Source organism: Calliphora vicina, chromosome 2, assembly GCF_958450345.1.
Source record: "Calliphora vicina chromosome 2, idCalVici1.1, whole genome shotgun sequence".
Lineage (NCBI taxonomy): Eukaryota > Metazoa > Arthropoda > Insecta > Diptera > Calliphoridae > Calliphora > Calliphora vicina.
Genome location: NC_088781.1, coordinates 82,998,801 through 83,014,954, shown reverse-complemented (window position 1 = coordinate 83,014,954; position 16,154 = coordinate 82,998,801). Strand labels below are relative to the sequence as shown.

The following is a 16,154-nucleotide window of genomic DNA, read 5'->3' as shown; positions in this document are numbered from 1 at the left end:
ATCAGCCATATGAAAATCCAACAGCAACTGAACCTTCGTGCTCAAGCCGGCCACGAAATGTATGCAGGATATGTGGAGGTGATGGACACCAGTCTAACAAATGTCCAAATAACTCACGTAGTACGGGAAACCCCTTCGGAGGACGACAGAACTGAGGAATGCCGCTCCTCCGATAAATTATTCCTCAGAAAATAAAATCTCTCTTCAGTGTGAAGAAAATAGAATATGCGCAACAATAATAATAAACGGAAAATTAGTGACTTCTACAATAGATTCCGGAGCTTCACGGAATTTCGTTAGAGAAAACCTCGTTAGAAAATTTGGAGTAGTCCCTGTTAAAACCCAGAACAGCCTAGAAGTGATCTTGGCTGATGGTTCCAGAAAACAGGTGAACAGTGAAGTAGACTATGATGTGACCTTGAACAACATAACGAAGCGTTGCCATTTTTTCATTATGACAGACTGCAGCGAAGATATGATCCTAGGTCTGGACTTTCTACGGAATTTCAATGCTACTTTCAACTGTGCGGGGCTGTCTACAAGTTGTGATCCCGACAACCTAAATGAACCCCAATCTAACCACACTTCAGTAGTTCTTTCTATGGAACCTATATCTGAAGTACAACCAGTTCTAACGAAAACAACTCCGCATGAAAACACCGGTAATCAAACTATCACCGAACATAGTCCTACAGACCAGAGAATTATTCAAAATTTCCTGGATTCGGAACTACCAAAATTCAACGACATTACCGAACTTTCAAACATTGCCACACATAAAATCGTCATGAAGGACGACCGCCCCGTCAAGCTGAGGTACGCGCAGAGGAACCCCGCTATACAGGCAATAATTGATGCCGAAGTCAACAAACTAATTGCCCGTGGGTTTATAGAACCTTCAAACAGCCCCTATAGCTTCCCCATCACTCTGGCCAGAAAGAAAAACGGATCCTGGAGAATGTGTATGGATTTCCGTCAGCTAAATGCCAGGTCTGTACCCGATGCATACCCTTTACCCAAAATTGATGCAATTCTGAATAGATTACGCAACGCAACTTATGTAAGTAGCTTAGATCTCAAAGATGGTTACTGGCAGATCCCTATGGAGGAGAGCAGCAAGAAATACACTGCCTTCGCAGTAACAGGTCGTGGACTGTATCAGTGGCGCGTAATGCCATTCGGGTTACACTCTGCCCCGCAACTTTTCAAATGGCACTTGATAGCGTAATCGGAGCAGATATGGAGCCACACGCATTCGCTTATCTGGACGATATTATCATGATAGGCAGAACACTCGAGGAACATCTGGCAAATTTAAAAGAAGTTCTCCGCCGCCTTCGAAATGCTAACTTGAGAATAAATGCAGAAAAATGTGAGTTCCTTAAAAAAGAGACTAAGTACCTAGGTCATATAGTTAGTGGTGATGGAATTAAAACAGATCCTGATAAAGTAGCAGCGATCCAGGAAATGCTTCCACCACGAAATGTGAAAGAGCTACGACGATTTTTAGGAGTCGCATCATGGTACCGGAGGTTTGTACCAGATTTCGCCAAAATCTCTCTGCCTTTAACAAAAATGCTCAAAAAGGGAAAACATTGGCAGTGGACAACTGATCAACAAGCCGCATTCGAGTCCCTTAAAGAACATCTTACGATGGCACCAGTTTTGGCATGTCCAGACTTTAACAAGACGTTTACATTGCAGACTGACGCTAGCGACTTTGGTCTTGGAGCAGTATTAACTCAGGAGTTAGATGGAATGGAACGAGTGATAGCGTACGCCAGTCGACATCTTAATCGTGCCGAACAAAACTACTCTACTACGGAGAAAGAATGCCTAGCTGTTATATGGGGAGTCCGAAAAATGAGACCCTATTTGGAGGGCTACCAATTTGTTATCATCACTGACCATCTCTCTCTAAAATGGCTAGATTCTATCGACAGTCCTACCGGCCGTCTAGCTCGATGGGCACTAGAACTCCAACAATATAGTTTTACCGTCAAGTACCGAAAAGGTAACCAAAACGTCGTCGCAGACGCGTTATCACGACAACCCAGAGAAACCCTGAATATTGTTAACACTAAAACAACTACAGTAAATTGCGCCTGGCTTGAAAAACGCATAAAAGAAGTTCAAGAGAAACCAGAGAAGTACCCGGAATATAGTCTGGCCAACAACCAGTTGTACCGCCATTTCCCACGCCTCGTACACGACGATAATCCGTGGAAGTTATGTGTAGCAGGACCCTTAAGAAACCGAGTAATAGCAGAAAATCATGATATTTCCGCTGCCGGACATCTTGGAATCCGAAAAACTAGCAATCGCATCGCAACTCGCTATTATTGGCCGGGTATGTTCCGCGATGTTAGTCGATACGTCCGAAAATGTGAGTCCTGTCAGAGATATAAAGTAAGTCAACAGCGTCCAGCAGGTGAAATGCTGACAGTAAATTGCGCCTGGCTTGAAAAACGCATAAAAGAAGTTCAAGAGAAACCAGAGAAGTACCCGGAATATAGTCTGGTCAACAACCAGTTGTACCGCCATTTCCCACGCCTCGTACACGACGATGACTCTAATCCGTGGAAGTTATGTGTAGCAGGACCCTTAAGAAACCGAGTAATAGCAGAAAATCATGATATTTCCGCTGCCGGACATCTTGGAATCCGAAAAACTAGCAATCGCATCGCAACTCGCTATTATTGGCCGGGTATGTTCCGCGATGTTAGTCGATTCGTCCGAAAATGTGAGTCCTGTCAGAGATATAAAGTAAGTCAACAGCGTCCAGCAGGTGAAATGCTGACACGTGTCCCAGAAGAACCATGGGCTACTGTGTGTGCCGATTTTGTCGGCCCATTGCCTCGGTCAAAACATGGTTGTACCATGTTACTAGTCTTCTTTGACCGTTTTACCAAATGGAACGAATTGGTTCCCCTAAGAAAAGCCACAGCAGAAGGGCTAGTGAAGGCTTTCAGGGAACGCATCATTGCTCGATACGGCGTGCCGAAAGTCATTATTACCGATAATGGCACACAATTCACATCCCGTGTTTTTCGTAGATGTTTAGAGGAGTTTGGTGTTCAGCAACAGCTCACAGCACCCTATACACCCCAAGAGAACCCTACGGAACGTTCAAACAGAACAATTAAAACAATGATAGCACAGTTTTCAGAACAACAACATAACAAGTGGGATGAGTTTCTACCGGAAATCATGCTGGCAATAAACTCAAGTGTGTCAGAGGCAACGGGGTATTCCCCTGCGTTCCTTACCCAGGGACGAGAACCTCGTCTGCCAAAAGCTCTATATGATGAAGTAACAATAGGTACCGGCGCCGAGAACCCACACCCTGATGAACGAGCTAAAGAACTTAAAGATATTTTTACTATCGTAAGGCGAAACCTTACCCAAGCTTCGCTGGAACAACAACGAAATTATAATCTCCGTCGTTGTAGTTGGAAACCTAAGATCGGAGATCTGGTAATGCTAAGGCAACATCCGCTATCAAAGGCCATTGACAATTTTGCAGCAAAACTAGCACCAAAATTCGAGGGCCCTTATACCGTCCATCAATTCATCTCCCCCGTGATCGTAAAGTTAAAAGACGGGAGAAACAGAGAGACACGAACCGCACATATCAGTGATTTAAAACCCTTCATAAATTAATTCTATATGTATTAATTCACACCTTAACATTTCCTTCACTAAAACTTCGCTTGCATTTCTTTTCTATCTTTACTCCAGTGCAGACCATAGCCAAGCAATAAAAAGAAAAAAAATCAGAATGGGAGACAAATTTGAGGAATCACGTCAGCGATTCAGAAAGTCTTGGGAGAAAGAAGAGGCCAAGCGTAGACGCACAATTTTCCTGGGAGATGACGATATACCATCAACCAGTGGGGGACGTCGGCAACAAAAATCATACCGGCCGGAAGTACCACCAACAGCACGCAGAACAAAGACCTACAGAACTCGTGACCAATACCAACATGCAAAATGTGGACGAATGTACGGGCCAGTACCTACTGCTTCTTCACAACAAAACAGCACCGAGCATACCGTAGATTTGACCCAAGAAGACTCAACATTCCAGACACCATGGACAACCGTAGATCTAAGCCAAGAAGATTTCACGCCGCAGCCGTCAACATCATTACCAACCGTGGATCCAAACCCAAAGAGCTCCACTTTACACTCAACACCACCAAGACCCACTGAAGATAACCCACTTTCCAGAGAAGAATTTCAAGAACTTCTTACAATTCTGGGGCTGGGCGACGAAGAAGTGGATGACCTCAATAGAACCTACATGGGCGACCTAGACCGCACTGTGGATAAACGACCACCTACACCACCATCACCTCTTCCACCAAGGTCACCACCATCATTGGATTCAGAAGGCGAAAGTTACCGCCCACCGACACCACCCAGACGATTAAGATTTGGCCGAGTAGAAGTCCATGATAGTCAACGTCAATATGTCGGTTATACGTGCTATGAGCGAGTAATGAAGGTACGCCTTTTGGTACCTACGAGCACCACCGAGTACCCTGTCCCAATTGACCAAAAACCACATTGCTCACCGGAACGATCGTTCGAAGAACCTCTTACCAATAAGTCACCTAATGCAAACCTAACATTGGAGAAGATTCCAGAAACCTACAGCATCTGCGATGGTAATTCTACACCAAAACCACCAAACAGTATCCCCGAAAAGCATAGTCAGGAGAATATATTACCAATACCGAATATCCCTAACTCGGCTGGGATAACATATGACAGCACATTACAACATCCACTTTGTATCACTTTGTCATCTAGTAGTGATTCAACCACCAATACAAAATCATCTACTAGTGAGTCTTCAACACAATCGCCAATCTCGTTATATACAACAATAGATGAAATCATTCCACCGACAACAACACTAATGTCATATGAAAGCATCAACAACCATTGCTCATCTATCACAACAGACCTCAACCGAACTAAACAATGGGTTAGTGAGCAGAATGAAGAATCTCCAGCTACTCCAGACATACCACCAGAACTATTCTGTGAAATAGAAGACAAGCTTACAAAGCGTAAACCTGGACAACGCATGAAGTTCCTACGGATGATTGGCAATACGCGCTACAAGATCGACATCTTCAAGAGCGGAAACTATCGAGTCACCAGCCAGAACTTATAGACAAATCAGTATTTTGTATTATTTTTTATTAATTATCTGAATTATTTTTTGTATTTATTTTTTTTAATGGTCTGAATTATCTCGTATTAATATTATTAATTATCTGAATTAATTTGTTTGTATTAATTATATGAATTATTTTTCTTTATTATTATTATTATATGAATGAAAACTAATGTTTAAGCATTATATATTTTTTTAAGAGAATTTGTGCTTTTCTTAATATTATTGTCGGATTTTTTTTAATCGAGTCGCTTAGGAAGGAAGGGAGGCAATGTGACGACCAAAAGTCGTGGCCTCGTTTTTGGGTCCACATGATGTCTTGTTGACAATTATTATAGTCCTTGGTCCAACACAATGCCTTCCAGCTTTAACTATATGCGACCGATATGCCTAAATCATTTTAATTAGTCTTAAGTCTGAATTTGAATTTACCTAAGTTATAATGAATTACATGTGTTTATTTAAATCATTATTTAAAATCTAGTTGTCCGTTATCGACCGAGAGAATGGCCACCTGGCGGCGATTGTTAGTTTTATTGTATTGTGGTGGAATATGTATAATTACACCACCATGTGGTGTGTATGATCTTATACACACAAGTGCTTGCGTGTGTGTATGATTTTATACACACAATCAGACACTATAAATAGAATGCATTTTATAATATCGAGTGAGTCAGCGTCAGTCAGTGGACAGGCAAGCAACTGGTAAGACTTTACTTGTTATACAATTAAAGTCTCCGTGGTTGAACTAGCTGATAAACAGAGGGTTCGGAGTATAATCTCTCCTCCAGTTATCAGCTCAGCAACTCCACCAAAGCTTATTGTTCATCTTGTGGCAGACAACCCAACAGCTTTGAAGGGAGTATTCTCTTCAAAGAAGTTGAGTTATCGCTAGCAGAGACACCTCTGGAGGTTCGGAGTATAATCTCTCTTCAGAATGGTCTCCGTTCAAGAGTGACACTAATACGACGACAGCTACGCCACGCTAACCCGGCAATACTGATAAGTTATTGTTGTGTCTGAGTGGAGTAGAGACACCTTTGAGGGCTTGGAGTATAATCTCTCCTCAGAGTTGTCTTCGAGTAGCATCGCTCATCCTCTCTTATCAAGAGAAGAATTGGTCGTTCGCTCCCAAGAGAGAGCTGTAATACCTGCCGGCCTGTCTGCGAAACGGGTTGATTTTAGAGAATCTCTTATTAAGAGATGAATTGGTCCCAAGAGAGAGCTGTAATACGAAACGGGTTTATTTGAGAGAGTCTCTTATTAAGAGAAGAAGCGGACTTTCGCTCCTAAGAGAGAGCTGTAATAAGTGGCGGTCTGTCGGCGAAACGGAAAACTAAAGTTATTAAGAGAATTAAACAATAAAAACATTGTAAATGTGTACTTTGAACGTTGGTGGCGTTTCTTTATTTTGTCTCTCTCCATAAAAATAAATATTTTGTAACGAACCCTGGACACCGAGAGCTCATCCTAGCATAAGGCAGAAAACGTGTCGTTACAAACTTAAGCGTTTAAATGAGTACCCTTATTGATATTTTTTGTATAGATAAACAAGTGAATTGTGCATACACAGAAAAAAGAAATTCATAATTGGAATTAATTTTGTAATAAATATTATTAATCGAACATTACTTTTTTTCCCAAACATTTTTTCATTCAAATTAAGAACTTGTTCATAAATATCACCATGAGAGGGGTGCTGTGGCTTAATTGGTTAGCGCGTTTGATCATTAAGCATGATATGGTATTTGTGGCCTGGGTTCGATTCCCAGCCGCTGCCAATCAACAACATCAGTTTATAATAATTATTAGTTTACTAATAACTAATATTTATCACAGCGCCCTCCTTCGGTGGTATAACACTAAAACGCCACCGAAGTAAAATAATTAAATAAAGGTTGTTGGCTTGACTAAGGCGCCATCTCACCACCAGAGGCGCTGCAACCTGCACTAATAACAAACATAACGCGCAATTGCAGAGTTGTCAATTAAAAAGCTTTTCTCCTCCTTTCACCACCTTTTCCTCTACACTCTATCCCCTTTCCAAAGAAAGTAACACATTTAATATAGGCATATTAATTGCCTGAGTGTTACTTCTCTTTTTTTTAAAAAAAAACTCTTCAGCTCAGAAAATTGCTAGATTTTGAATTAAAAATGGCTAAAACCTAAAAATAACTGAATAAAAATTCATAAATATTACATTTCTTGCCCCTATTACCACGAAGTCAGGTTATGTGTTAACTAATAGTTACACTGACAGTTTTCAAAAGTAATTTTTACCGACATTTTCTCAATCTCCTGTCATCGTTTTTCGTAACGATATACTTCCAATTAATAGAATTTTTGTATGAGAACTGTCAGTATATCTTCAAGATAAAAAATAACCAGAGATTGAGAAAATGGGGATAGATTGTAATATCAATATTTTTTTTTTCCTTTTTGACAAATTAAACGAATTTCTGGGCACTTACATTCAAAATCGGATCCATTGAAGAAATGCAAAATTGATTTTTGAATATGCCTGATGTTTTTGCTTTGGAAACAATTTCGAAGCCTGTTTTTATAAAATCAATATTCAATCATCAATAGACGAATTTGTTTAAAAAGACTGTTTCTTTTTCATTTGATAAAAAATACTGTTTTATTTCTAAAAAATTCCAAAAATGTTTAAGAAAATTATAAAATAAAAATGGCTTAGACAAATGGCTAGATTAAATCTAGCCATTTTTTATGGCTAAATGAAAATAAAATCGCTAAATCTAGCCGGAAAATGGCTAAATTGGCAACCTTGGTAAACAGCACAAACACCCAACAACAACATTCTACAATGTGGAATGAGATGAAATGAGAATTACAAATCAAACACACGCATGCATAATTTGTATGTATTTGAGTGCGTTTCGTTTATTTTTGTTGTTGTTATTTTTTTCAACATACAATTGTGCAAGACTTGTTTTGTTTATTTGGTTAGTTTTCACTGAGCAGTCGTAGTGTAAATCCATATGATTGTCCGGTTTTATGATTTTCTTCATGTTGTTGGTATGAAGTGTTTTGCATCAGTAAAGACGTATGTATATCTTATATATAAATAGGCCACACGTTTTTTTGTGGTACACTTTTAAGTATGTTATTGTCCACCAATATTGATGTCCGGTTTTATGATTTTCTTCATGTTGTTGGTATGAAGTGTTTTGCATCAGTAAAGACGTATGTATATCTTATATATAAATAGGCCACACGTTTTTTTGTGGTACACTTTTAAGTATGTTATTGTCCACCAATATTGATGAAACCTATATGGTTTAAAAGATTATTTTCTCTAGATGTGCACAATATAATTTTTTTTTTTTAAATTCTTTCCATAAAAGTGTTAAAAAGCGTTTAAAAAATATTTTTGCGTATCAAAGTAACTGTATAATTTTGTTATTAGTGGTCGAATTTTGACCACCAGGCGATCCTAGTATTTATAAATACATTTGTTTGTTGTTTTTTTTTTTTTTGAATACACAAACCTTCATCACTGTAGGTCTTGTATTTAGTATTTATATTAAGATATACTTTGGTGAAGGGTATATAAGATTCGGCACAGCCGAATATAGCTCTGTTACTTGTTTTACATAAATTTAATAATATTTTATAATAAACTAGCTATAACCCGGTGTGCTTCGCTACCCATACTGTAATGATTTACAATATATTTATGGCCTCATTTTTTATTTTCAAACGAATTTTCGTTTGCGTTTCCATTTGGAACGAAAAAATAAAAATTTGGTATTTTATAAACCGAAACGATATTTGCGTTTCAAGTAAATTTTTTGATGTGATACCAAGTTTGAAAACATCGCTTTTATGTCAAATAAATTAAATTATTTTTATTTATTTTCCTACAAATAAAATTTATTGAAAAAATTTTGAAATGTTTGATTGTTTTTTACAATTATTTGGAAAACAATTTTTTTTGTTTTATTTTTTATGTATGCAAAGAAAAAAAACGTTCTCAAAAAAATGTTTTTTCTTTGAAAATTGAAAAATCAATGAAAAATGTATTGAAACGAAAGAAAATTTTCATCATTTGATTTTGTTGTTTCAAGTGCTTGGGAACGTTTTGTTCTGTTTTATAAAATTCAATTTTATATGCAGAACCGAAAAATACGTTTTGAAAAATATGAAAATTCAAAAATGAGAAATTTTTTGGAAAAAAACGTTTCGTTACGTCTTACAAAATTAGGGCATTAGTCTATCTAAAATTAGTTTCTTATATAATAAAAAGTATATTATTTATTTCTTATTTTCTAACCATAATATGAATTGGAATAAAATAGAAAAGTTTAGAGCAAATAATACTTGTATTTCATGTTTACTATATACAATTTTGTATTAATTATTTGTTGTTTATTTGTTTTCCCACTCCCGAAAATACAAATGAAAGCTGTCTATGTGAAAAACATGGATTTTCTAGATTTAGTCCACAAACTTGCAAAGACTGACCTTGAGCTTTATCAATTGTCACTGCAAATGCTAAGCAAATAGGAAACTGCAATCCACTAAAATCAAATAGCATTTCTGAAGTTATCATGGCAATACGTGGCAGCAAAACATCTGTCTCTTTATACTTCCCAGTTATAATGATCAACTCGATTAGATTTTTCATTAACTTCTTTACCGTAAGTCGAGTGCCATTACAAAGTCGTGGTGTCTTAAAGTAATTCTTAGTTAGCTTCATATGAAGTACAAATACGCAAACAATAATACAAACAAATACACATTCACTTTTATATATATATAGAAGATTTTCAAATGTTTAAAAACGTTAACATTTACTTAATATTGTTGGTAGTCCACGTATTTCTGTCCTAAATATTAATATTGTTTGCTGATATAGCTTCCACTGTATAAAATTTGTCACATCTACGGAAGGTGCCAACCTCTGTTGCTAGTTGTCCATTTTTTGGCCTAAATAAGTAATTCATACAAAATTTTAAGGCTTTACATACTACAATTATACAGGTAGATATGAATTATAGTATTTAATTTGCATATAGGGTGCACGCCCATTATTGATAGTCCGCCCATTCTTGTCCTACTGATGGTAGAATAACCGTACAAAATGTATGGACTCTATCTCTTATATGGGAAGTGCCACGCCCTCTGTGGCTAATACTCCCATATTTTGCCTCAAATATTAATACAAACGGTGGAATTGCTCATATAAAAAGACATAAAGGAACATGTAAACATTTAAAACAGACGTTTAGCCATGAAAAAAAAAATACAAAACCATATTATTTTTTAAATATATAGATTTGTGATTCCATGTCCTCCAATAATAATTAGATAAATTACATACGTAAAATTTTAAAACAAATTTCAGACAAAGTTTGAAGAATCTCGCAAATTTAGTTACCTCAAAATTGACAAAGTTTGATGATTCTCGGATTTTTAGTTATCCAGTTATTCAAAATTTACTATGTGCTTTGTATAGGAGGGTCCTCACCCACTGTTCCGATTCCCACTACTTTTAGCTAAACTCCATAAAAAGATAACAAAGATACAAAGTTTAAATACTTTTACCACTATAGTTCTCCAGATATTCCAATTTAACTATTTACTTTGTATGGGAGGTGTCACGCCCACTAATCCAATCCCGACCATTTTCAGCCAAAATATGTAAAATAATAAGAGTGCTATTCGGACAAAATTTGAATAATATCGTAATTATATTTCACAAGATATTTACAAATAACTGTTTACTTTGTATTGTAGGTGGCTCATCCCCTGTTCCGATCCCTCCCATTTTTTGGTTATAATTCATGCAGTGATACAAAATTGATTCATATAAAGTTTGAAGACCTGCACAATTATAGTTCTCTAGATATTGGAAAATAACTATTTACATTGTATGATGTGCGCCACGCCCTCTGATACAATCCCGCCCATTTTCAGCCAAACTATGTATAGTGATAAGAAATTAATGCGTACAAAGTTTAAATACTTTTGCAATTATAGTTCTTCAGATAATCGAAACAAACCATTTGCATTGTATGGTAGGTGCCACGCCCACTAATTAAATACCGCCCATTTTCATTCAAACCATGTAAAAAGCTAAGGCTGGTATTCTCACAAAGTTTGAAGACTTCTACAATTATAGTTCTCCAGATATTCGAAAATAACTATTTATTTTGTATGGGAAGGTCCACACCCCCTGTTCCGATCCATTTAATTTTTGGTTAGAATTCATAAACTGATAAGAAATTGATTCGTATAAAGTTTGAAGACTGTCACAATTATAGTTCTGCAGATATTCGAAAATTAGTTTTTACTTGGTATGGGTTGTGCCACGCCCATTTTTCGAATTTCGTCCATTTTCAGCCAAGAAGCGCTCAATGGTACCAAAGAAAATTCCGCGAAGTTTTGTGTCTTTCACAATTATAGTCCACCAAATTTAACAGATATTCCATAATAACTATTTACTTTTTATGGAAAGTGCCACGCCCACTTGAAATTTCAAAATAAAAAGTATCCAGTTGTTCCTTGCAGATATAGAGAAATATACAGTAAAAATTTCAAGAAGATCGGTCCAGTAGTTTTGGCTCCTATAAGGAACAGAATAACAAACAAATAAATAGATAAACAGACATACATTCATTTTTATACATGGGGCATTTCATGTCAAGTGAACCAACTTTTGAAATCGATGTCTTCCGATCGGGATGAAATTTGCACCAAGGTTAGCTCTATTGGATAGTAACTCAGACACAATTTTTCAACAACATCGGTCGAGAACTCTCTGAGTTATAGGGGGTAAAATTTTGACAATTTGGTCAAACAGGGGTTTTTTCTTATCCATGTAACTTATTACCTATTGTTCTTAGCAAAATGTGTCCCAAATAGTATAGATAGCTATTTCTTCGATCTTTCGAAAAAAAATATTTAAAAAAAAAAATAAAAAATTTTTAATATTTTGTTTCCGAAATCAAAAACTTTTTTGACTTTTTTTTAAAATGGGTCCTTTTTTTTTTTTTTTTTTTCTTAAAATAAAGTTTAGATATTTTCCTTGAACACCTACTTGGTCGCTTAGTGGGATGCGAGTGGGATATCTATCAAAATAAATATTTTGTAACTCAAAACATAAAATTTTTGACTTTTTTTGCAAAATCAAAAACTTTTTTGACTTTTTTTTTTCAAAATGGACCCTTTTTTAATCTTTTTTTTTAGGACAAAGAAAAGCTTAGATATTATCCTTGAAGACCCTTTTGGTCGCTTAGTGGGATGCGAGTGGGATATCTATCAAAATAAATATTTTTTAACTCAAGACTTACAATTTTTGACTTTTTTTTTTGCAAATACGATTTTTTTTCCAAATGGGCCCTTTTTTTTAAATTTTTTTTGTAGTCAAAAGAAAGCTTAGGTCCATTCCTTTAAGATATTTTTAGTCCCTTAGTGGGATGCGAGTGGGATATCTATCAAAATAAATATTTTGTAACGCAAGACATACAATTTTTTAATTTTTTTTTGCAAAATCAAAATTTTTTTCCAATATGGGCCCTTTTTTAATTTTTTTTTTTGCTCAAAAGAAAGCCTAGGTCCATTCCTTTAAGATATTTTTAGTCCCTTAGTGGGATGCGAGTGGGATATCTATCAAATAAGGTAATAAGTTACATGGATAAGAAAAAACCCCTGTTTGACCAAATTGTCAAAATTTTATATATATAACTCAGAGAGTTCTCGACCGATGTTGTTGAAAAATTGTGTCTGAGTTACTATCCAATAGAGCTAACCTTGGTGCAAATTTCATCCCGATCGGAAGACATCGATTTCAAAAGTTGGTTCACTTGACATGAAATGCCCCATATATAGATTGCATTACTTATAATTGTATTGTGTAATTAGTTCAAAAATGTTTGCATAATAGCCATATATTGGCAAATAGTTCAAGATGAATCAACAATATCTGAAATTTTAAAAATATCATTAAACATGATAAAACATTCATAAACATTAAAGCATATCATCCTGTTAATACAAATTGGCAATTTCGCGCATATTTTCTCATTTTGAAGCTGAAAAACATAAAAAAATAAAAAAAATTTCCAAGCTAATTTTCAAACATTTTTGAAAAACATAGGGAAGAGGGGGGCACGTTTGAACAGGGGCACCTTTGAACAATGTTAATAAAATCTCAGTTAACAATTTTTCCGACCCTTAACCGAGTTTTTCACATGGCAACCTTGTTTTTTAGCAACATCAACAACTTTCGCTAGTTTTTTCAGTCGTCGACCGAATGTAGGGTATTTTGTAAACTTTTTTATTTTTTTGTAAGAGTTTTTTCTTTCGTGAAATAAATTTATTGTTTTTTATTTTTAAATGTTAATGTTTACGGTTTTTCTTCATAAATAAATCGAATTTATTATATGTAAATTTTTTTATTTTTTTGTAAGAGTTTTTTCTTTCTTGAAATGTATTTATTGTTTTTTATTTTTAAATGTTAATGTTTATGGTTTTTCTTCAGTATATAACTAGCTATTAACCCGCTAATTCGTTAGCGAAGCTAATCAACCAAAGTATAACGCAAGTGAGAAAATTTATGTTTAACTAGGATCGCCTGTTGGTCAAAATGCGACCACTAATAACGAAATTATACAGTTACTTTTTTCAATGTACGAAACAATATTGTTCACGTTTGTATACAAATACACGTGTATTTAGATGTGCATAAACATATATGTGTTGTTGTTGTTTTTCAAGCAAATTTAAAACGCTTTTTAATAGTTTTATGGAAAGAATTTTTAAAAAATTTATATTGTGCACATCTAGATAAAATAACCTTTTAAACCATATATGTTTCATCAATATTGGTGGACAATAACATACTTACGGCCAATTTCACAATGTACGATTATTTCATTTTAACCGGAAAATTAACTAATTGTCGGTTTGTTTAACGGGGACCATAAACCAACGGTTACCGATTTGCGTTTCACCATCATCTGATTAGTTAACAAAAACATTCAGTAGAAAGTATGGCAATACTGCATATATTTGTTTACGAAAAATTTTAAAGTTTGAATTTAAGGTGACGATATGTGAAATAAATAAATATTTAATACGACCACAGTACATGAAGTTGCAGTTTTTTTTACAAATGATTTTATAGATTCTACTAAGCAAATTATGAAAAAATACAGCTATTGATGAAAACAATTTTTCAATAAGGCTGTTTCGTGTCCTCGATAATCCATCTCCGATAATTTCGTCTTCATCGCTTGATATGGAATAGTTATCAAAGTCATAAACGTCTTTCAGAATCCGGCATAAGTTGTGCAAAATAGTACACGACAATATTATTGCCATAGTAGAGTCAAGGGATACTCTTATTCCCAGAGATAATACTGGGAAACGTCGCTTCAATACACCAAAACACTGTTCTATTACGTTTCGTGTTCTAATTTGTGACTCGTCTTATAATTTTTCTCCCTCAGTCTGTGGGTTGCTTAATGGTGTCATCAAATATGGCTTAACACCATAACCGCCGTCGCCTAAAAGTAAATAGGATCCAAACTCTCCATTTTCAAATCTAGCTTTAATACGACTGTTATTAAAAATATAACTGTCGTGGGCCGATCCAGGCCATCTGACTACTATATCCATTATTTCCAGGTTACAAATAATTTACATATATACGTATGCATATTAAATCTTAGAAAATTCTGTAATTTAAAGAAACCTTACTTGTACATTCAATGAAAAATAACCTTTACGGCATCTAAAAATTTCAGCATCAGTCCCTCCAGGAGATTGTAATTTAACGTGGGTACAATCTATAGCTCCTATGACTTTAGGAAGCTTTGAAATACCATAAAAATGTAAAGCTGTCTTCCTCATATCCTCCTGAGAATGTGGCATTGTTATAAATTTCATTGAAAGTTTTGCAATTACTTTCGACACTTTTTTTACAACGCGACTTGCTGTTGCGATAGATACTCCACAATAATCGCTTATTACAATCAGGAAGCTGCCTGTAGCGTAAAACCTTAAAGTCAACAACAGCATTTCCATAGGTGATAGTGATCGATTTCTATAAACAGATTAATAAAATATTTTTTATTTAATTATATTAGATAAACTTTTTTGAAGCACCTTACCTAGTTGTTGCATATTTTATGTTGCTGCCTATAAGTTTAACAACGTATTTTGCTGTGGACTTTGATATTCTAAATCTTTGTCTGAATTCTTCATCAGTTAAAGAAAAATGATTACGCCGCGCCAAATTTCTTTTTCTGCGCTTTACATTTTTAAAATTAAAAATATTACAGAAATATAAATGTTGATTTTACATTTTCTTTTATTATATTTCTTAATTAAGATGCTAACCGGCGAAGTTTATTCAGTTATATTTAACAGCAACTTTGTTGTTAAATAGTGTCAGTTAAGAGTTAATCGTACATTGTGAAATTCAGATTAGCCTAACTTGCGGTTAATGTTCACGTTAACATTTAATCGAACATTGTGAAAGTGTACCACAAAAAAAACGTGTGGCCTATTTATATATAAGATTTGTTAAAGCACGGATTTGGGAATTAGCTTGTTATTACAAAAAATACTATAAGTGCAACTGTGGAGTCGCAGAACTTTTTCGAAATTTTTTTAAAAATTATTTTTTGCCATTTTTAAAATATTTGGGTTGAAATCTTCTAGAAAAAATCAATTTGCCAAAATTTTAAATTTTCAAAACAGTACCTTTTGTTCTGTAGCTCCTCAAATATTTCTAGACCTATCAATTTTTGATTGGTCTTGTTTCACTTCCATTAGTGGACATATTTTAAAAAATTTAGTTTTTTATGGGTTTAGGAAATGTAAGCCCTTTTTCTAATTCATTCCTATGTACCGATTTGAAGAATTTATAAATTCTATCAAAGAAAAAGTATAAATAAGTAGCATCTTGTAAATTCCAACTTTCAGA

General features: G+C 35.1%; 1 protein-coding gene across 1 annotated transcript; it reads left to right on the top strand.

Annotated features, from left to right (window-relative positions):
• Positions 1–452: 452 nt before the first annotated feature.
• Positions 453–5,188, top strand: LOC135950607 (uncharacterized). Its single transcript, XM_065500140.1, has 2 exons — positions 453–990; positions 3,742–5,188. The coding sequence occupies exons 1-2, from the start codon at positions 455–457 to the stop codon at positions 5,186–5,188; spliced, it is 1,983 nt and encodes a 660-aa protein (XP_065356212.1). The 5' UTR covers positions 453–454.
• Positions 5,189–16,154: the final 10,966 nt, after the last annotated feature.

What these genes read in the sequence shown, in the direction of transcription:
- LOC135950607 (XM_065500140.1), top strand. Translation starts at nt 455, where the DNA reads ATGACAGACTGCAGCGAAGATATGATCCTAGGTCTGGACTTTCTACGG. An exon ending in TTCCGTCAGCTAAATGCCAG is followed by an intron (nt 991 to 3,741) that starts GTCTGTACCCGA and finishes TCTTTACTCCAG; the next exon opens with TGCAGACCATAGCCAAGCAA.